The sequence below is a fragment of the Zalophus californianus genome, chromosome 12, assembly GCF_009762305.2.
Source record: "Zalophus californianus isolate mZalCal1 chromosome 12, mZalCal1.pri.v2, whole genome shotgun sequence".
NCBI classification, from domain to species: domain Eukaryota; kingdom Metazoa; phylum Chordata; class Mammalia; order Carnivora; family Otariidae; genus Zalophus; species Zalophus californianus.
Genome location: NC_045606.1, coordinates 101,614,606 through 101,637,935, shown reverse-complemented (window position 1 = coordinate 101,637,935; position 23,330 = coordinate 101,614,606). Strand labels below are relative to the sequence as shown.

Below are 23,330 nucleotides of genomic sequence, written 5' to 3'. Positions count from 1 at the left end.
CATTACTTCAAGTGCCCTCTTTAATGCCCATCATCCAATTACCCCATCCCAAGAGTCTCTTATGGTTTGTCTCTCTCTCTGATTTCATCTTATTTTATTTCTCCCTCCCTTCCCCTATGTTCATCTGTTTTCTTTCTTAAATTCCACATGAGTGAAATCATATGGTATTTGTCTTTCTCTGACTTATTTCACTTAGCACAATATCCTCTAGTTCCATCCACATCATTGCAAAGGGCAAGATTTTGTTCTTTTTGATGGCTGAGTAATATTCTATTGTCTATATATACACTCTTCTTTATCCACTCATCTGTCCATGAACATCAGAGGTCTCTCAATATTTTGGCTATCGTGGACATTGCTGCTATAAACATTGGGGTGCACATGCCCCTTTGAATCACTATGTTTGTATCCTCTGGATAAATACCTAGTAGTGCATTGCTGGGTCATAGGGTAGTTCTATTTTTAACTTTTTGAGGAACTGCCATACTGTTTTCCAGAGTGGCTGCACCAGTTTGCACTCCCACCAACAGCGTAAGAAGGTTCCCCTTTCTCCACATCTGTTTTCTGAGTTGTTAATTTTAGCGATTCTAACTGGGTGTGAGGTGGTTTCTCACTGCGATTTTGATTTGTATTTCCCTGATGCCAAGTGATGTTGAACATTTCTTCAAGTGTCTGTTGGCCATTTGTATGTCTTCCTTGGAGAAATGTCTGTTCATTTCTTCTGCCCATTTCTTGACTGGATTTTTTGTTTTTTGGGTGTAAAGTTTGGTAAGTTCTTTATAAAGATTTTGGATACTAGCCCTTTATCTGGTAAGACATTGCAAATATAATCTTCCACTTCTAGGTTGCTTTTAGTTTTGTTGACTGTTTCCTTTGCTGTGCAAAAGCTTTTTATATTGAAGTCCCAACAGTTCATTCTTGCTTTTGTTTCCCTTGCATTTGGAGACGTGTCTAGCAAGAAGTTGTTGCGGCCAAGGTGGAAGAGGTTGCTGCCTGTGTTCCCCTCTATGATTTTGATGGATTCCCGTATCAGATTTAGGTTTTTCAACCATTTTGAGTTTATTTTTATATATATCGTGTAAGAAAGTGGTCCAGTTTACTTCTTTTGCATGTGACTGTCCAATTTTCCCAACACTACTTGTCGAAGAGACTGTCTTTTTTCCATTGGATATTCTTCCCTGCTTTATCAAAGATTAGTTGACCATAGAGTTGAGGGTCCATTTCTGGATTCTCTATTCTTTTCCATTGATTTATCTGTCTTTGTGCCAATACCATACTGTCTTGATGATTATAGCTTTGTAATATAGCTTGAGGTCTGTTATTGTGATGCCTCCAGCTTTGGTTTTCTTTTTCAACATTCCTGGGGTTATTCAGGGTCCTTTCTGGTTCCATACAAATTTTAGGATTATTTGTTCCAGCTCTGTGAAAAATGCTGATGGTATTTTGATAGGGATTGCACTGGATAGCTTACGGTAGCACAGACATTTTAACAATATTTTTTTTCTAGTCCATGAGCATGGAATGTTTTTCCATTTCTTATGTCTTCCTCAATTTCTTTCATAAGTGTTCTATAGTTTTCAGAGTATAGATCCTTTACCTCTTTGGTTAGGTTTATTCCTAGGTATCTTATGGTTTTTGGTGCAATTATATGATGAGCAGTGAATAATATATAGAACTGCTGAATCACTATAATGTACACCTAAAACTAATGTAACACTATATGTTAACTATACCGGAATTAAAATAAAAAACTTTAAAAAATATAGAAGATGAAACGATACAAGTAACAGAAGAAAGCAAAAGTAAAAGTTCCTCTATTATCTGGAAGTAGGCAAAACTTTTCTAGCTGTAACTGAAAATCCAAAAACAATCCTGGAAAAGATAGATAAACTAGATTAGACAAAAAACTGTGGGTAGCAAAGACACTAAAAGAAAAATAAAACGGCAAATGCGAAAAAAAACGCGTGCAACTTTTAACAAAAAGGTATGTATCATCTCGGTATTAGGTATCTATTGCTATGTAACAAATTACCACAAAAACAACACACATTTATTATCTCACAATTTCTAAGCAGCAGGCGTCTGAGCACAGCTTAACTGGATCCTCTGCTCAGGGTCCAGCAAGTCTTCGAGCCAATTGTCAGCCAAACTCCTTTCTCACCCGGAGGCCTGATTTTGGAAGAACTGCTCCCAAACTCATAAAGTTGTTAGTAGAACTCCTTTCCAAGTGGCTCTATGACAAAGGGGCCCTGTCAGTTGGAGGCCACCCTCAGACCCTAGCAGTTATCGGCAGTTCCTTGACATATGGGCATCACCACAGTCCCTAACTTCATCAAGTGAACAATGAGGAGTCTCCTCCAGTCTGAAGACTGAGTCGTCATCTTTTTTTTTTTTAAAGATAGGTATTTATCTATTTATTTAGTGAGAACGCGCATGCATGTGCACGCACAATCATGGGAAGGCAGAGGAAGAGGGAGAGAAAGAATCTTAAGCAGACTCTGTACTGAGCATGGAGCCCAATGCAGGGGGCTCAATCCCACAACCCTGAGATCGTGACCTGAGCTGAAATCAAGTCAGAGGCTCAACCAACTGAGCCACTCAGGTGCCCCAAGATGGAGTCTTATAGTCACAAGAGTGACATCCCATTATCTTTGCTATATAACCTAAGCTAATCAAGAAACTGACATTCTATCATCTTTGCCATATGTTGTTGGTTAAAAGCAAGGCCCAGGTCCCACGCCCACTCATGGGGAGAGAATTACACAAAGTGAGGGCAGAAGGTGGCAGGAAATCCCTGGGGGATCACCCTTCAGTCTTGTCAGCTGCAGTGAAAAAGGACCAACACCCCTTCAGACCACTCACAGAAATAGAAATACAACTGGTTCTTAACCCTGTGGGAAAAAAAAATGCTGAACCTTGCTCATAATAAGGGAAAATAAGCAAAATAAGCCTTCACTGAGATACAATTTCCCACCTGTTGGATTTATAAAAATCCAAAAGCCTGACGACATAGTCTGATAGTAAGGCTGTGGAGAAGCTCTCATATGTGGTACAGTATCTACCCAGGGCAATTTGGCAACATCTACTAAAATTACATATGCATTTACCCTTTGACCTAGCAATATGACTCCTAGGAATCTATACCACAGAGGGAAAAAGTAGGAAACAATGTATGCACAAGGCTATTCACTACAGAACTATTTGTAATGAGCAAGAGGCTGGAATCAATCCAATTGTCCACTGATAAAAGACTGGTTGAACAAATTAAGAAACAATAAATATGCAGCTGTAAAAAGGAAGAGAAATGTCTCTACATATTACTATGGTGTTATTGCTACATATGTTGCCAGGTGAAAAAAGTAAGACGGAGAAGAGCGTATACAGAATGCTACATACAAATATGTCTATATTCATATACATAACTGCTTATATCATAAAACAAAGGATAAAGCAAAGGAAGAACAAAAGCATAATACTGAGTTGATGTCTAACATTCTTCCATAAACCATTAAAAAAAAGTTGAAACTCGTTAGGAGACGGAGGAAACAGAACGGAGGAGCAGGACTAAAAGGCAGACTTCATACTCACAGGCGAAAAGCAGCCCTGCACTACTGTGCAATTCAGGAAACTAGAAAGATATGCATACAAAATACGCAAGTAACAATTTAAGCACATACATGCTTTTTAGTCCACTCAAAAACTGATCATTGCTACTATTCCATCTACTGTTGTTATATCAAAAATGCTTTCTGGCAAACTACATAGGACAAAAGTCGAAAATTTCATGAGATTTCACTCAATTTAAACTCCATCGAGGTGCCTGGGTGGCTCAGCTGGTTCAGCGTCCGACTCTTGGTTTCGGCTCACATCATGATCTCAGAGTCATGAGACGGAGCCCTGCGTCAGGCTCTGCATTTGGGGCAGTCTGCTTAAGATTCTCTCCTTCTCCCTCCCCCTCTTTCCCTTGCACACACATGCTCTCAAATAAATAAATCAAATCAAAACAAAATAAAAACAAAACTCCAGCATCATTATCAATCACAATGAGGGGTATTTCTCAACAGCACAACTGTCTGAGCTAAGAAAATCCATTTTGAGACGCTTTCCACAGTCATCCTTAACTTCTACTAACAAAGAACACAGTACACACCAGTTACTAAATTATGTTCCATAGTTAAATTATGTAAAGTTCACTAAGACAATGCCTGTTACACAATGTCACTCTATAGATGATACTTTAAACCATTCATCTTCCAGTCATAGCCTATTAAATATACTAAATAATACAACATTTTTCTTCTGAAAATCATTAAATAATCCTCAAGAAAAGGCTAATTAACAATGGGAACATAGTAGAGCTCTATGTTAAACACCATGCAAAGTAGTGGGGATTAATATTTTAAGCTCTGCTACTATGCTTTAAAAAAAAAATCAGAAAATACAGATAAGCAAAAAGTTAAAAAAAAAAAAAAACCTGAAATCGCACCACTGCTAATGTTTTGCTATATAGTCTAGTACTTATTTTTAATCTTTCATACTATCTAAAATGTTACAGTACTGGCAATTATTGAAAAATAAACAATAGAATCAGCTTAGTGGTATCACAGATAATTTTCTGTTGACTTTCCTTTATTTAAAACATTTTTTATAAAGAATATGTATTTCTTAAATAATCAAGGTAAAAAAATTTTTTTAAAAAAATATTTTATTTATTTATTTGTCAGAGAGAGAGCACGCAAGCAAGCACAAGCAGGGGGAGTGGCAGGCAGAGGGAGAAGGAGGCTCCCCGCTGAGTGGCACTGGATTCCCAAGACCCTGGGATCACAACCTGAGCGGAAGGCAGTGGCTTAATTGAGCCACCCAGGCATCCCAAGGTAAAAAATTTCTTAACCTAATTTAAAAATATAAGAACAGGGGCGCCTGGGTGGCTCAGATGGTTGAGCGTTTGCCTTTGGCTCAGGTCATGATCCCAGGGTCCTGGGATCGAGTCCCGCATGGGGCTCCCTGCTAGGCGGAGCCTCTGCCTCTCTCTCTCTCTCTCTCTCTCTCTCTCTCTCTCTGACTCTCATGAATAAATAAATAAAACATTAAAAATAAAGCAAGTCTCCTATTTAAAAAAAAAAAAAATATAAGAACAACTCTGGAAAGGATTAAATATTTTAAGGCTTTGAAACAAATATAGCCTTTCCTTTTAACTTCAGAAGCAAAGGGAATTTTTAGCACATTAAAAGAAAGGCTATTTTCTTTTATTCCATTAATTTGTCAAAAACTTGAGAATAAAATCTGAACACTAAACAAGTATTCTTTTTTTTTTTTTTAAGATTTCTTAATTTATTTTTTGACAGAGAAGGAGACAGCGAGAGAGGAAACACAAGCAGGGGGAGTAGGAAAGGGAGAAGCAGGCTTCCCAAGGAGCAGGGAGCCCGATGCGGGGCTCGATCCCAGGACCCTGGGATCATGACCTGAGCCGAAGGCAGACGCTTAACGACTGAGCCACGCAGGCACCCTAAACAAGTATTCTAAAAGCACAATCTGAAAAACTTTTTCCTCCACAAATCACTAACTAGTCTGAATTCGTCTGCCCAATATCCAACTTCTGGTACTACAGATGTAATGAGACATACTACCTAACTCACAACAGTACAGCTTTCATTTTCCTTCAAAACAAAATGTTCATAATGTTTAATGAAGTTCAAAATGTCTCTCTTTTTTAAAGATTTTATTTATTTGAGAGAGCGCGCGCCCACAAGCATGAGCAAGGGGAGGGGCAGAGGGACAAGCAGCCTCCCTGCTAAGTATAGCTCCTGACTCAGGACCCTAAGATCATGACCTAAGCCAAAGCCAGACATTCAACTGACTGAGCCATCCAGGGGCCCCTAAAATGTCTATCCTTGAATGATAAGTATTTACCTTTCAGTACTTTCTGGCTATTTTCTCGTTGGTCTCTTCTACATTCCAAGTTGTCAAACAGCAAGCATCTGTTAGCTTTTTCCATAAAAGAGACACATGCATATTTTAAGTGAGCTATAGTCATGTGAGTACAAATGCTGACTTAACAACAGTGCCCTTCTCACAGACCCCTGTGAAATTACCAGGTGATGACAACACACACACACACACAAAATTCTGTTTCTCTTTCCTTACCTACCTGAAAGACTAGAAGAAAACACTGCCTCTAACATATTTCATAACTACAAGCAAGGAGATTACGGAATTAGGAAAGGTTCAGAGCAAATTCCAGACATCATATGCTTTCCTGGGAATAATCCTCTGACATCCCTCAGACATTTATGAATCTCCTCTCTACAACAAAATCAGAAAGAACATAAACACATGTAGTGTCTATATACTATATCTTAAATGCAGAGGAAAACCACATGGTAATGTTGATGGGAAAAAGCAGCAAATTTAATTAAACACTGAAGAAAAGGAAACTAAAAGGACAGCTAATAGGACAAAGCACGTAAACCAATCTTGGGACACCTGCTTGGTCGAAAGTTTGATCAGTCTCCAGACTGCAACTCCTGCAGGGGTGCAGAGAACAAATACGGAGTAACAATTTACAAACCCCACAATTATGAAAACTGTTATTTCTTGTTCCCCTCCTGCCCATAAAAAGGAGAATTAAACCCAAAGTATATCAGATGAAGAACAAATAGGTGAATAGGAAAAAGGATGGTTACTAGAAACAAGTGTTCTGAAATATCCAAATAACTAAGGGACTAAAATGGCTTTAAACACACCCAATATAAACAAGCATCTGTATACCCACAATCCACATGGCCTTCTACAGCCGGCTCTGTCCCAGGACCAAGGGGATATGAGCAGAGCTGACTCCCCCTAAACCACGGCTGCTGAGTGTGTTACTCTGCTCGCGTGTCAGGAGTCTCCAGGAGTGGACAGAGCTGAGAAAGTGGCTTACCTACACAAGTCAAGTATGCAAATCAAAACTAACAAAGAAAGAAAGTACTAGTCCCAAGTGTAAAACAGAGAGAAAAAAAAAACAGGCTTCTTATCTTTTTTCCTCTTGATCTTAGAGAAATTAATTTGCTTTATAAACATGCAGCTAGGAAGGAAGGGGAGGAACTGAGATTTTGAATCCCAGTCATCTGATGTCAGACCTATGTCCTTAAGGATTTGGTTGTACCACCTGGCAAGAAGAGGCCAGTGATTTCCTGCTTGCCATCCTTTAAAAAAGAGAAGTCATCCAGTAACTTTTTTAAACAAAAATTTATGTTTCCCACAAGATTAAAGATATGGGGAACCCCTGCCCTTGGGGTTACCTACAATGACCGTATGTCCAGGTGTCTGTGATAAGTACGAGCTCCCCCTTGTTCTCCAAAAAAAGACCTCACTGGCACCCCAAGCACACTTCTGTTCCGGAGGTGAGTATGCCCTTCACCTGTGAGAGGCTTTCTGACTAGCCGTCCAGGGGAGACAGGGTAGGAACTACCTGTCCCAAGAGGGCTGGGCAGAGGCTCTGTCCCCTAGGTGCCCACTCTGCCTGAAATCCCTGCATTACAGAATCATTTCTTTCAGTATGAAAGCTTATCTTGTCTTCCATATTTTCTTATCTCAATGGATTTCAATCCAAATAGCAGCTGTATCTTTTTTCTAATCAAAATCTTTGGAACCCCAGCATAAATTATATAAACGTGATAAAAGACCATGTAATTCTTCATGTGAGAAAAGCATTTATCCTCAGCAGAATACAGAAAACTACTGCTAAAACTGGAAAGAGAGGGAGGATGGAGAGCAGGCAAGCAAACAAACTCACGCGAAGGAAAATGTTAGGATCTGTTATTCCATGGATTGATATGTTTTGTCAGTTTTCACCAAAGTTCTCAGCCATCTTCTCTTCAAATACTCCCCTACTCCCTTGTCCCCCCTCTCCTCCTAGGATTCCAATCAAACACACGTTGCACTTTGTCACTACATCCTATACAGTTTTTACGCTCTCTTCAGTGTTTCCCAGACTCTTCTCTCATAATTCATTCCAGGAAGTTTCTTCTGATCTTTCAGTTCATTACTTTCCTATCTGCTATTAGTCCAATGAACCCTCAATTTTGGTTACTGTATTTAGATCTAGTATTTAGCTGTGTCTTTTTCAAATCTGTTCTGTCCCTTTGCCCTGATTCACTGCTGATATGTTTAAGTTCAGCTTTTATCTCCATAAACATCCTAAGCAATGTTTTATAGTCTCACTGTCTAAAGTGGCTGCTTCTGTTGCCTACCGCCTGTGTGGGTTCTTGCTCAGGTTGTCTCCTGGTGCACCTGAGCATACTGATTTGATTGTGTGGACACTATTTGAAAAATCATCTCAGAAACAACTTGAGACCTAAGATGTTACCTTCCCCTGGAGAGCGTCTTCATGTGCTCCTGTTAGGTACCTGCCATAGCCAGCAATCTGAGATAGGAGATATACTAAACTCCCTAAATGACACAGCAGAATTTCATTTCAGGCAAGCCCCGTACACTCCCAATCCACCTGTATTCCAGCCTACAGTCTTTCAAGATTCCAACTTTACCCATGGTCGGCTCAGCAGGACTCTCACCCATGGCAAATCCTGGACTCCAACTTCTATTCCTCTACCCCGTGAGTCTGTGGATACACTGCTCAGCTTTTCTAATGCTTTTCCATAACAGAGCAAATACCAGGGACAACAGCAACCCAAGCAAGGTGTTCACCTCTCTGGATTTCTAGTATCTCCCAAACCTTAATCCAGTAATTCTTTACTATCTTGTGAATTCTGATGCTTTTCAGCACTGACTGATTTCAACTAGGTCCTGCCAGTCTGCCATTACCAGAAGCATAAGGCCAGGGTCATTTTCTAAACTACTGCTTTTTTATTTCAAAGCGAACTGGCTAGGTATCACCAGAAAGAGAGTATCAGAAAATCATGCGACAGAATCTTGAGCATTTTTCGGAAAACTCATTTCTGAAGGCAATCTACCACCTCAAGAACAAGAGGTTTAGAAAGCTGACAAGCTTACTAATCAATTGGACAAATGGCCAATTTCTACCCCAGCTCATCCTGTTGGATCAAGCTGTGGGAAATCAACATAGCAGACACTGTCATTTGCACATCCTCTTGAGTCTTACCACCCAGCACAGGGCTGACTTCCAACGGCCAGCATACTTAGAAAAGTATGCATCTCTGGCCCCTGGAGCCCATCTGCCCGTGTGCAGTGCAGGCCCAAAAGTATATGGGAATATGTACCTTCCTAAGGGCAGCCTTCAACAACAGGCAGGTAAAAATACCCCAGCTCCCTTACACGCTTGCACTGGACACTAACTCTAACACCTGTATTCTATGCTGGCTCTCAGAGTTCCCCAGTATGAGTAAGCTTTAGGAGCCTACAGTGGAAAATGGCTTGAAATCCATACCCTTTCCTAGCTTCCTCTTCTATGTCTTTTACTTCTTCATTCTCCTACTGGTGTGTCCTGAGATTACCTCACAAATAAACAAGGTGAACTGAAATTTTTATCTCAGGATTCTGGAGAAACCCAAACTAATAAAATCAGGTTTCAAGAGAAAAGAAATAGCTTGACAAGTTCTTGTGTGTACTATTTTTTTACTTTTAAGTAGAAAATTTAATAAAGACAGGGCCTGTATAGCTTTTGTTGCCTATAAAATGCAAAATAATGCATAGAAAAAATTTTTCTGAATAGTTGCAAGGTATTTTTATAGTTGCAAGAAAAGAACTTTGAAAGTGATAAGCTTTTCTAAGGAAAACAAAAGCTATCGGGCAGTATAGCTTGAAATTGTTATTAATCAGGTGATAAATATGAAACATCAAATTTAGCCTGCATGATCAAATCTAGATACAATACCACAGTCCTGGATCTGTGCATATAGTTCACTGGAGATGGTAACAAGTCATAAACCCTAAGTTAAAAAAAAAAAAAATGGAGCTTCCAGCTCCAACATGAGAAGAGCTTACAAGCCATCACTCATAACCTTACAAGAAAAAACTGGACAAATTGAAAATCAGTGACGCTTTTGGACCATCAGAGAACCAAGCTTACAGGGCAAACTGCCACTTGAAACCTAGAGACAGACAGCTGCTATCTTCTTTCCTGGAGCCGAAGCTCCTGGAGCCAGAAACTGGTGCTGCAGACTGTGTGACCTGGCGTGAGAGAGAGAAACTCTGGGAAAGCAGTTGGGGGTCGGGGGGGCTCCCACGCTTCTGTGGGCTTTACCTCTAGGAATCCTACCAGGTCCTCACCATGAAGGTGGAGATACAGAAAGATCCCCTCTGACTCCGACCCGGGAAGAAAAGCGTAATCCTTGTGCAACACCCCAGAGCTGCCTCCAAGGCAAAGGCATTTGCATTTGCTCCAGGGGAAAAGACGCGGCCAGAGCTTTCTCCTAGTTGGGAAAGGGCACTCCTCCCATTCCAGCCCCTGCTGGCCTTCCAGTCAAACCTAAGAGGAAAAGATCAACAAAAGGTCACGGCCCAGGAAACAGGCTGGGAATTCTGCAGCTCGGGAGGGGAGGAGGTTGCAGGGGAAAAAAGCTACACCACTGGCAAACACTGGTGATGGTCGTATCTGCAGATGACAGAACTCTCACCGTCCCTCATACCTGACCACCACACCAACAGCCTCCGTATATAATAAAGGTGGGTTACAGCTGAAAGAGCTGCAAGACACAGACTCTCTGGGGAAGGGTACTCAGAAAATCCCAAAGTCGTGAGCGCAGATAAAAACAAGGACACTGGAAGAATTTGAGGCCTCTGGCATCTGTACCTACAGCAAACATTAAACAGCCAAACCCCTAGCTAGATCACCATAAACCCACACACTAAAGGTCTATCACTTCAGTTCCTATTAACTGATACAACATGTCAGGTTTTCAACAAGGCATACCAAAAAGCAAGCGAAAGTAAGGTCTGAAGAGACAAAATAATCAAGAGAACCAGACTTAGATGACACAGATTTGGACATCATCAAACAGAATTTTAAAATATCTAGGGGCACCTGGGTGGCTCAGTCTGATAAGCGTCTGACTCTTGATTTTGGCTCAGGTCATGATCTCAGGGTCAGGAGATCTAGCCCACATTGGGCTCCACGCTGGGCATGGAGCCTGCTTAGGATTGTCTCCTTCCCTCTCCCTGCACTCCCCCACCCAACAAATAAGTAAATAATAAATTATCTATAATTAATATGTTAAGAACGCTAATGAAAAAAAAAGACAACATGCAAGAACAAGTGAAAAATATAAATAGGGAGATGGAAACTCTAAGAATCCAAAGGCAGGGCTAAACAATCAAGAACACCGTAGCAGCAATGAAGACTGCCTTCCATGGGCTATCAGGAGCCTTTACACGGCTGAAGAAAAAAGCAGTGAGCCTGACTATAGGTCACTTCTCAAACGGAAACGCAAAGAGGAGAAAAATAGTACATCCAAGAACTGTGGGCAATTTCAGAAAGTATAACATATAAAGTATCGGATTATCAGAAGGAGAAGAAAGAAAAAAGGAAGCAGAAGAAATATCTGAAGTAACGACGGCCAAGAACTTTCCAAAATTAATGAGAACCCAAAGCAGAATAAATACCCCTCAAACTTTCACCTAGGTATACCATAATCAGAAACTCAAAAGACAAACAAAAATCTTAGAAGAAGCCACAGGGAAGAAAAAACTTTATCTACAGAGGAAAAAAAGGGTAAGAATTACAGTGGGATTTTCCTCAGAAATCACGCCAGCAAGAGATGGACTGAAACAGTTCCTGCACGAAACAAAAAATCCGCCCACCTTAGAATTCCATGCCCACTGACATTACCCTTCAAAACTTAGGAAGAAATATCTTCTTGAACAAAAACTGAGGAATTTATCACCGGTAGACCTGCCCTGCAAGAAATGTTAAAAGGAATTCTTCAAGCAGAAGGAAAATGACATAGGTAAGAAACCCGGATCTACATAAAGAACATCAGAGAAGAAAAAAATGAGAATTTTATTTTTCTTATTCTTGATTTAAAAGAAAATGTTCAAAGTAACATAAGTCACAATATAGTGAGTGATCATAACATACTGGTAAGTGAATGACAACAACGTCACAGAAATGGGAGGGAAATATCGGGGTGCTCTTTACTAATAAGGTACTCCTACCACACGTGTAGCAATGTACTGTTACGTGAAGGCAGATTCAAACTAGTTTAAAAATGTATATTGTAAACTCTAGGGCGACCACCAAAAACTTCTTTACAAGAAGTGTAACTGATACGCTATATGGAGGTAGAATAATGGTCCCCCAGCGATACCCACATCTCAGGAATTAAGGTTGCTAATCACCTGACCTTAAAACAGATTATTTTGGATTACCTGGGTGGACCCAGTGTAATCTCAGGATCCTTAAATGTGCAAAAGGGAGACAAAACAGGAGATCAGAATGATGCAACATAAGAGGCACTCCACTGCTGTTGGAGGCTTTCAAATTGGAGGAAGAGGGCCACAAGCCAATGACTGTGTGTGGTGTGCTGAGAAGCAGAGCTGGTGCACTGAATCAGGAATGAGGGGGCAGAACCTACCACACGGGGGGGGGGGGGGGGGGGGCGGGGCCTGCAGGTCATTTCCTCAGCACCTGAGCTCCCACTCTGGAGACGTGAAACCCCCAGCATCCTTGGGATTGAAGGTCTGATTTCAATATACCCACACAAAGGAAGTAGAGTCACAAGATTTATCACTTAAAGCTCCCAGGTGCAGGGGGATAGAGAGTGCAAGGAGCTGGGGAAAGGGCAGTCCTCCAACCCAGGTTACCAGGGAGCAGGAGATAGAGAGCAGGGTAGCAAGCAGCTATTACTTCTAAGGTGGTTGGGGCAGAGGTCACTAACTTTTCCCAGATTCACTTGAAGTGGTTATTTTAAAAGGTGCCCTGGGAAAGACAAAGCAGTAACTTATTATGGCAGGCATCCTAAAAGCAAGTCCCTACCTAAATGTCCAGACTCTGGGTGTGAGTAGGATTATCATAAATGTAAAATGCCTAGGCAGCAACTCAGAAACACAAATTTTTCCCTAAAAGGTGCTTTTCTCAAAAGTTGTTTTTCTCATCACAATTAACCCTGTGATGCCTAGACATCAATCTTTAGGGAAAATCATAGGTACTATCTGGACAGCGGAGATATTAAAAGCCACTGGAATGGCTTTGGTCACCCAACGCATGAAACATCTAAACAAGCAAGAATCCCAATCAGCAGTATCAACAGACAAAAATTCAAAATCCTGTCCGTAACCATTCTCCCCAGTTGCTGGGGTCCAGCCAAGAAAATAAAAGCCCCTGGATAAAGGTTAAATTGGTATTTGATTAAAAACCTTGGGTGAGATTAGGGAATATTTGCACCCGTTCAGCCTTACTGATCTGTTGTTGTATGCCCCGTGCAGGCGGCTAGCCTAGCCCATGTGAGGGACAGCAGCAGACCTACTCCCAATGTCATGGGGATAAATACTACATACACTTTTGACATGAGGGGGCAGAAAGAGAGGCAGGTCAGAGGTCCTGTTCGCTAATTAAGGGTGGTCCCAGGGAGATTAAAGTGCACTGGTATGAACGGACAGGACGGCCTGGAGGCCGGCATATGTCAGGGGGTGAAGGAAAGAGAAGTACAAAGATGTGTGATGGCTCCAAGGCACCGGACCCACAGCGGACACCAACTGCTTCATCAGGGAAGTGAAATAAGTTGGGGTTCCCCATGGATGGCGAGGCCATGAGGCCCAAAACTGTGGGGATTATGTTCCTTGGGATGAGGTGTAGGTCATGTTCATCTACGCGGTGGTGTTACCTGGGCAGATATGGAGGATTACAAAGGGCATGTCAGGGCTCCAGCCAGATGCCACACACTGCACTGCAAAGTGTCCTGCATGGGAGCAGCTGAACCTCAGAGAGTGGCCAGGTAAGCTGCAGGGACATGTGAGGTGCCTTCTGTTGGGCAAATGGGACAGGGTCAATAATCAGCCGGTAGGCCACTAACTCCAGGAACAGTCTTTTTTGTTGAGACTGGTAATGTGCCCAGCAATTACGGGGGCCTAAGAAATGAGCTCCAATTTCTGCCTACTGTATAAAAATATTAAGTTTACTGGAGGGCTTGAACAGGAAGATTATGGAGCCCTGAGTGGTGACCATGGGAAAGGGTCCTTTTGGGGTGGTACAGGGAAGTGACCCTGCAGCTGTGGTTCTGGAGGGTATAGAGGGGAATGCTGTGGTGGTGGCAGTACCTGTAGCTGGTAAGGGGTCCTTGCAACAGAAATTAAATTCACTAACTCTCCGTAGGACGCAATGTGGGCCAGTCCAATGAGTAAAGCAAAGGAAAACTAAGTGTTTAAAGGGGTCCCCCAAAGGTTGTGAGACTCAACACATACCTAGGCCTTCCGAAGCTCAAAGGTGCAGTGGAGAGCAGCTTGGCAGTCAAAGTACCACCTCACATTAGAGCAGCAAGCCCTGCAGTAAGTAGAGCGTCCTGGGGTACACACACAGTTAGCTCTGCAAAATGTCATTTAATGGGATCGTCACAAGGAGTCAGTTCGGCACCCAAGTCCCAGGGAGTGCTTGCCATCATCAGCCACTGTCATCAGTCTCCTCAGGGTCATCTCTGCTCTACTGGAAGGCTGTGCAGGCAGCATTCAATATGAGATTGGGTCCTGCGATTCATGGGCTGGGGCACTGTCATCGCCAGCACTGGGCACAGGTGGGGGGAGCCATCCCTGAAGGGTGGCTCTCCCAGGTAGGGGAACTGAGGGGCAGGGGATCGAACAGGATCGCACAGATGTGGGATGCCCCGATTAAGGTTTGTTTGCACCACTGGGAGCATTTACTGGTATTACAAGTTTTCAATAAATTCTGGGGGGGTGGTCCCCAGAGGCACACCTCGCAAATGACTGGGTGGTGCTCTCCTGAGGCACAGGAGGTATCCACTTGTGAAGAGTAGAGGTTGGGGACACACATGAAGCCTTGTTTTAAAGAAAATTTAGTTGTATGTTCCCAATAATTTAATGTTTGGCCCTGCATCACCAGAGAGGAGTTAAGAACTGCATAAGCTTATCAGCCAATGAGTGTTGAAATTAGGGCAATATAATGGCCAGTGCCCAGACGACAGGATGTTGGTGGCCAACTGGGCAGGGCTGTGGGTCTTTAAACATTTGTGCCATTGGTCCCATTTAAGATAGAGGTCTTGAATCACCCAGCTAGGACCCACACCTGGTGGCATTTGGGGCACTGTCCTCCCACTCTGGAGTGGAAATGCTATCTAATTATGAGAAAAACATCAGACAAATTCCCAAGTGACAGACATTTTACAAGATACCTGACAAGTATTCTCAAAACTGTCAAGGTCATCAAAAACAAGGGAAGTCTGAGAAACTGTCAGAGCCAAGAAGAGCCTAAGGAGACAAGATGACTAAATGCAATGTGGTATCCTGGATGGGACCCTTCGTTTTTACCTAATGCCCTTAGAACAGGGGGGAAAAAAAAGAAAGAAAGAAACTAAGGAAATATGAATAAATCCTGGATGTTAGTTAATAATAATGTACCAGTATTGGTTCATTAATTGTGATAAATATACCACACTAATGCAGGTTGTTAATAATAGGAGAAACTTGGCATGGGATATAAAAGAACTCTCAGTACTGCTTTGCTATTTTCTATAAATCTAAAACTATTCTAAATAAAATTTATTTTAAAAAGAGACTAGAGGAGTGCCTAGGTGGATCAGATGGTTAAGCGTCCGACTCTTGGTTTCAGCTCAGGTCATGATCTCAGGGTTGTGAGACTGAGCCCCGTGTAGGACTCCACACTCAGTGGGGAGGTGGCTTGAGATTCTCTCTCTCCCTCTGCCCTGCCCCCCCGCCCCCCACTCATGCCCATGCACACACACATTCTCTCTAGAATGAATAAAATCTTAAAAAAAAACAAAACAAGAAAGACTAGAAGTCAGAATGACCTTATTTTATACAGCTAAAATAATCTAATCCTATGATACCTGAGATTTGCTTCCAATTAACCAATAGGAGGTAAGACAGGTGGGGTTACAGATGAAAAAAAGACTGTATGAAAAACCTGAAGAAAATTTCTTTTAGAAGCTGATATTTAAATTTGGTTTTAAAAAATAAGACTTCAATGGCCAAATACTGAAATATTTTGAGGAGAAAGTTCAAGTCTTGGAAAACTGCAACATGTATTTGTTTTCAGTTTTCCAAACAGAATGGCAAGTAGAACGACTGGCTATAATGAATAGATTGGCTGGTTAAGACTAGGGGGCGCCTGGGTGGCTCGGTCGTTAAGCGTCTGCCTTCGGCTCAGGTCATGTTCCCGGGGTCCTGGGATGGAGCCCCCGTATCAGGCTCCCTGCTCGGCGGGAGGTCTGCTTCTCCCTCTCCCACTCCCCCTGCTTATGTTCCCTCTCTCACTGTGTCTTTCTCTGTCAAATAAATAACATCTTAAAAAAAAAAAAAAAAAAAAGACTAGTGGAAGGTAATTAATTACTTCTGAGGGCAGGCTGGGGCTCTGACCCTGAGGATGAGAATTAACTTGTTCTGCATGCAAAAATAAGCTAACTAATGTCTTTAAGCAAATATATCTTGAGAGAAAATTCTAGCAGCAGTGTATCTGGGACAGAGGGGGAAAAATCTAGCTTGAAATTCAAATCTAAGCCTCAGAGCAATGTTAAAAATAAACACCAAAATTTTAGTTCAAGTTCCACAGAAATAATAGCAGAAGAGGGTTTACGTAATGGATTAGGGATCAAGCACTAAACCTCTGGGGACATGGACATTTAAAAATCTGGTGGAAAAGGAAGTACTAATAAAGGACATGAGAAGGATCACAAAATCGAGACCCTCAAGAGGGGGTACTGACCAGCGACATGAGGTGTCACAAAGATTTAGAGGTCAAGTCAGCAGGAGTTGAGGTGGGGCAACCAGATTTAGCCACAGCAAGGCATGAAGGTCTTAAAAAAGCAGTTTAAAAATGTGAAGGGTTTGTTAGTTCCTCAAAAAGTCCAACAGATATACCATATGATCCAACAATTCCACTCCTACATATATACCCCAAAGAATCAAAAAGATATATGTAACCTCATGTTCATAGCAGCACTATGCACAGTAGCCAAAAGGTGGAAACCCCCCAGTATGCCCCAGTGCCACTCAAGAGATGAACCAATAAACTGTGATATAGACAAAAAATGAAACTATTATTCAGCCACAAAAAGGAATGAACTCTAACAGATGCTCACCATGTATGAAATTTGGAAACAATACATGAAATAAGCCTGACACAATTAAGACAAATATTGTATGATTCCACTTGCATGAGGTATCTAGAGAGTCAAATTCAGAGAGACAGAAAGGGTCTGGGAGAAGGGGGAAATGGGGTTATTGCTTAATGGTTCCAGAGTTTCTGCTTGGAGTGATTAAAACGTTTTGGAAATAGTGGGATGGTGACACAATACTGTGAAAGTACTTAATGCAGGTGAACTGTGCACTTAAAAATGGTTAAAATGATAAATTTCATGTTGTATATATTTTACAATAAAAAAAGTTTAAAAAAGGAAAAAAAATGGAACCCAAATTGCAAGGAACAAACAGCACAGAAACTGTCAAGAGAAGATGTGAAAACTGTGGGTTACTCTTTCACCACCTTTAACTTGAAAAGCTCAACTGATACATACTGAGAGTGGAGAGAAGTTTTATTTTTCTTAAGGCAGAGTAGATTTCGACATACAAATTTCTGGATAAACGGGAAGAACAGAGTGGAGTAAAACAAACACACTTTAAAGTCGGGTCTAAACCTGTGATTTGGGGTAAGAGTGCACAGTAATACTATGAAAAGCACATTCAAAGTCGTAATTTCACCTTATATTTGGAAAACCGATCAACCAAACAGTTGCTTTCATAATACAAAGTAAAAAAGGAATGCTGACCCAAATCTTCTTTGATGGTAAAAATAAACGAAACTAGTCTATCATGAGCATATTAATATTCCTCAAAGAATGAAGTCTTTCAGAACTGGAGACAGGGACTTGGTATTTTCAGATTGATCCAAGAGCCACGGAATTTAAGAACGGGGGAAATTATACAAGATAAACAACCCAATTTCTCCAACAAGTATATTGCAAACAAAAATAAAGAGAAACTAGAGGCACATCAACCAAATGCCATGTGTAAGTACAAGTTGTTGAGCCTTCCCGGGAAATGCGAGTTGCCTGGATATTGTGGCGGCGGAGGGAGGGGAGGGAGGGGAGGGAGGGGAGGGAGGGGAGGGAGGGGAGGGAGGGGAGGGAGGGGAGGAGTAGGGGGGAGTGGGGGGGGGAGGGCCGGGGGAGGGTGCATCATTCACTCCTCTCTAGCGTTCACGGTGGACATCCTCCGTTACCATTTCTGCCGCACCACTTTCTTCTCTTGGAAGACCGAGCCGCAGGGCTCCGGCCCTCGTTCCCGAAAACACAGGCGGGAGACCCGGGCCCACGGCTCCGCGACCTCCGCCGAAGCCCCCGCCCACATGGGCGCGCCGGACCCCGCAGGCGGTTCCTCCGTCAACACCCAGTCACCGGGGGGCCGTGCTTGCGCGGCCTGACACTGCAGCCTGCCGCCAGCAGCGCCAGGCTCCGGGCGCAGCCGTCAGCCCTCGGGGTCTCGGGGCCGCGCGCCGGAGCCGCTCGCTGGAGGCACTGAGGGGACGACGGAGGCCGCGCAGGCTCAGACGCCGCCGCGCCAGACCGCGCGCTACTCACCCCGACGCCGGCAGCGCAGGATCCCGGCCCTCTGGGACTCGGGCCGTGGCATCTTCCCTCCCGCCACAGTCCGGGTCCGAGCCGCATTAGCCAGAACCGGCGGAGCAGCTTGGGAAGAAACGCTGCACCCGCGCAGTCTCGGACCGAGCGCGCGTGCCCTTAGGGTCACGTGAAAGAAGGCCCCGCCCCCCGCGCGCCGATGACGTCACCGTCCGCGCCGGGCGTGGGCGCCCCGCGGCGCCGGCGGGGTCCTGCTTGTTCGAGAGGCTCCCGGCTCGGCGGTGGCCCGGAAGGTCTGTGACCGGCGGCTTGGGGTTTTTCCTCGTATAAAAAAGGCCTCCTTAAGGACAAGCGGGCTTGTACATATTGAAAGATGTGCAACTTCAGCTTTGCCCAAAGAAATGTGGGTTCAAGTATGAAGGCTTTGCGGTGTACCTCTCAGAGAAGCCGTGGAAAAACCTCACGCCGGTGGTCAGGTGCAGAAGTGAGGCAGCCTGAGGAACAGCGGCCACAGCAAGCCGCGTCAGTGTCACCTGGGGGCTGGTTAGAACTGCTGAATCGCAAGCCCCTTGCCACACCTACCTAGTAATCGAAATCTGCGTTCTAACAGGAGCTGCAGGAGATTCACACGCAAACTGAAGTTTGAAATCCCTGTGCTAGGGAACAAGTCAGTGCCTGAGCTGCCACTACACCTGCTCCCGACCCTTGATAGCGTCGGATATTTAAATGTTGGCCTTCTGGAACGGAATTTTTTTCTAGCCGTTATTTTAAACGGGTTTATATGCTATTCCATCAAATTAATGTATAATGGTATAATTCTAGCCATTGAGGTTTGGGTTAGCTCCAGTTTTACTGTTACGAAGAATGACTAAAATGCTCTTTGCAGCCTAACGTTGTGGTTAAGCCCAGAGTCTGAGACTGGGCTGATTCTGCTACTATATGGGCTGTGTTAGTTTGTCCCCAGATAACGTTACCAGATGAAATACAGGATGGCCTGAAATTTGAATTTCAGAGAAACAAAGAACAGTTTTGTGGTATAAGTATGTTCCGTGGAATATGTGAAATATACTTCTAACAAAACATTGCTTATTTAAAATACAAATTTCAAAGACAGAGCATCCTGTATTTTTGTTTGCTAAAACTGGCAACCCCAACCCGGGACAAATTCTAACTTTGGTTTTCCATCTATGAAATGGCAATAACAGTAGGGCCTATTTTATGTGTGGTTGAACTGAGAGTACTTACCACTGTGTATGGAACATAATGGGAGCTCAATTTCATGCTGTTGTGTCTTAGGCTACATTCCAAGAAGTATGCTTTAATTAGAGAACTCCCAGGCTTACTTTAAGGCTTGTCTGAACATTTGATCATACCAAAAACTGTGTTTTGAGAATAGCTTTGAGTGGGTTAACAGATACTTCTCAACTAGCTCCACAATAGAAATCAGATTTTTAAGTTTCCACATATGAAACAGAAAATTGCCACCTATAGGCTAATACGGATTTCCTTTCAATCACACCAATACTTGGATGTTTATTCTGATTTCTGTTCCAGAGTCAATATTCAAAAGAAGTTGTTTAAGGAACATACTAGATCATTTCTAAGACTTAACTCACATTGTTATCTGGTACCTGAGCCAACATTCACATTAAATAACCAATACCAAAGGGATGCCTGGGTGGCTCATAGTCTGTTGAGTGCCTGACCTCTGGATTCAGCTCAGGTCATGATCTCAGGGTCTAGATCGAGCCCTGTGTCGGCCTCCCTGCTCTGCGGGGAGTCTGCTTCAGATTCTCTCCCTCTCCCTCTGCCCGTCTCCTCCAGGCCCTCTACCCCCATGCCCGCACGTGTGCCCTCTCTCTCTCTAAGGAGAGAAAAAAAAAGAAAACGGAAGACCTAATATTAGGCTTCATGGCTCTAAGAACATTTGTCTTTTTCTTTTGGCAAAGCTGATATTTACAACATCCTCCTTTATGCTTACCAAAGAAAAAATTATTCTCAGATTTCAAAACTAGAAAAAAGTTATTTCAAAATGATGGTTTATTTATACTAGAATTCTTTTTTCCTTCTGCTACAGATTTCTATTTTGTATTTTACACTAATTTTAAGATTCATGGGTTTATTATAATCATTTTTTATTACTTTCTAGAAGCAGGTAAGGTATAAATATGGTCCAAGAATATAATCATAATGTGGTGCTTATTTTGTGTTGCCAGATTGACTTTTTAAAGGGTCAATCAAGTTACCTTGGCCACCTGTAATATATAAGCCTGGGTTTTCCCCATGTCGTTATAGAGTATTTTGCTAAATACATAAATCTAACAATAGATTCTATAGAGTATTTTACTAAATACATATGTATAAGGAGATTAGATAAACTCCCCATGAAGGGAGGGATGTTTTCCTGTTGCCTCGTCTGCTGCGTCCCGGCACCAAGAAGGATATCTGGCCCCGGAGGACCACTCAATTGTTGACTGAGTGAGCATAATAGATAAGTTGTCTCCTTCTGTAAAAACTAGCTTGTGTGCTAGGTTTAGTGATCCTACCCCAAGTCTCCCCCATTCCTTTTATTCCTTTCAATGTGTTCTTTCCCTCATTTTCTCTGTGACTTAAATATATGCCCCCTTTCTAGCCACCTCCACCAGGGTGAACACAACAGCCATCCCTCTAACCCAAAAGAAGTACTTTAGACATTTGGAAGTATGTTCACACAGGGTAGATAGGGAACTTAGCTACTTCTTCACCAGTCCCAGCTAAACAGTTCTTAGCCAGAACATAGATTAACTACAGAGCACACAATCCAAGAAGTATCAGGAGGGCTGTAGGCCAGAGCCATAGGAGGGGAGAAATATGAACAAGGCAAAATCAGAAGCAGGGAAGAAGGACTGTCTCCAAGTGACAAAAGGACTGACAGGCGCAAACTGGAAGACTGGCCTAGAGAACTGGACTGGAACACCACGGCAAGTGGATGGGACATCAGAAGCTCGGGAACCCAACCAAGCAAGGAATCAGCACCCAAATCTACACTGGCAGGAAGAGAGGAGCTCAATACAGTTGAGCCTCAGTTGGTATGTACCAACCAAGGCTCTCTGTGAACGTCTTAGAAGGCCACCAGTCCAGGTCACCTGCCTGGAGTGGAATGGAGTTGACAAAGGCTCCAAGAGTGGAGCATTCCCTGTGGTCTAACAGGACCAAGTGAGTCTGGCAAATAACGAAGAGAATACACTCTACCTTGCTCAATTGTATGATAGCCTTAACTGTGTGACTGTGTGTATTTCTAATGTTCAAGGTTTTGCCGCCCCAGAAATTTAGTGGCATGTGTAACAAAGTGTTAAGAACTATTGTTAAAAGAAGACAGAAAGGCACTCTTGTTCTAGAGCACTCTGGTTGTATTTCTTACTGCATGTCACATAATTTCATGATGTTCCAAACTTGCACTCTTCTCTGTGTTGAAGACCTAGGGGGATTTTTAGCCCTTCGTTAATGAAAATGATTTGTTTCCTTTTCATTGGCGGCCCTTAAGATGTCTCCAGTTCTGGGAAGACATTTTCCAAATACCACTGAAATGATTTGCAACCCAATCGTTTCCTCAATTCAACACGCTCACTAATGTTTCCGTAGGCAACAGATTTCAGACCAGGTTGTCGTAAAAAAAACTGCTCCTAAAAGGAAAGAGAGAGTCATTTCATTAAACCAGACAAGTCATATCTAACACAGCAGTATATATTCCCATCACCTGAACTAAAAAAATAAAAACAGAAGACCTTCCGATTCCATCCATGGAGTGAGGGCAGAGACACACGTGGTACCTGGGATTCACCCGCCCCACATGTATTCACAGTATGTTCTGTGACAAACTACGGCGAGATGATGTAGAGGGGTCCAGGAAGGGAACCAGGGATCCAGGTCCTGCTTCTTAGGAGCCCAAGAATCCCAGACACCTGTTGTGATATATCCCCTTTCTCCTGCTCTTTCAATACTCAAGGACAAAACCCTCACTCCCTGGTCCCAGTCAACACTCCCATGGTTTCAGAAATGGGAGATGGGGTAGTGGCTAACGGCAAATTGACTCTGGGAGAAGACAGCCTGTGTTCACATTCTTGCTCTGTTGTTTATTATGTGGCCTCTGCCCCTACCCTCATGAGGTTGTCGTGAGGACTGAACCCTCTATCTAATACCTGCAGAGAGCACTGGGGAGAAAAGGCTGGCATATGGTGTCATGTCAGCACTGGCCATTATTATCACCACCCCTGGTCTGTCTGTTATATGCTCTGATTTAAGACAGTATGAAGTACGAATGTCTAATGGATTCAGTCTGCCCCATATTAAAAGAGATACTCTAAATAGACTGAAGCCTTGTATTTTCATCTGAGTTTCCCAGTGCCCAGAATATAGTACAGTAATATTGTTGAACAAGAGAAGGAACTTGCTTCTCCAAGCTAGTGTATTATGGGCATGCCATGTTGGATTCTCCCTGGGACACTTGACCATTGTAGGTCTTTGCCATCATATCTTGCCACTCCTAGTTCCCAGGGCAGGTCGACGCAGGGGATGGGCCTGAGGGTGGGAGAGGGGTATTGCCGTTTGGGAGCAAAGGCAGAGAGGACC

At 42.9% G+C, this 23,330-nt stretch overlaps 2 protein-coding genes across 8 annotated transcripts in view; both read right to left on the bottom strand.

The window, feature by feature from the left end:
• GALNT11 (polypeptide N-acetylgalactosaminyltransferase 11) overlaps positions 1-18,879 on the bottom strand; it is a 54,433-nt gene extending 35,554 nt beyond the window's left edge. For 4 of the 7 annotated variants that reach the window (XR_003516607.2, XM_027574723.2, XM_027574724.2 and 1 more), the window contains exon 1: positions 18,723-18,879. The gene's annotated coding sequence lies outside the window, so the exon portion shown is untranslated. Of the gene's footprint in view, positions 1-18,364; positions 18,626-18,722 lie in introns of those variants that run through there. The other 3 variants (XM_027574727.2, XM_027574728.2, XM_027574726.2) reach the window with 2 other exon arrangements.
• Positions 18,880-19,964: 1,085 nt separating this feature from the next.
• Positions 19,965-23,330, bottom strand: part of GALNTL5 (polypeptide N-acetylgalactosaminyltransferase like 5) — a 64,913-nt gene continuing 61,547 nt past the window's right edge. The window contains exon 9 of the mRNA XM_027574196.2: positions 19,965-22,384. Coding sequence (XP_027429997.1) covers positions 22,241-22,384 — 144 coding nt within the window. The 3' untranslated portion in view covers positions 19,965-22,240. The remainder of the gene's footprint in view (positions 22,385-23,330) is intronic.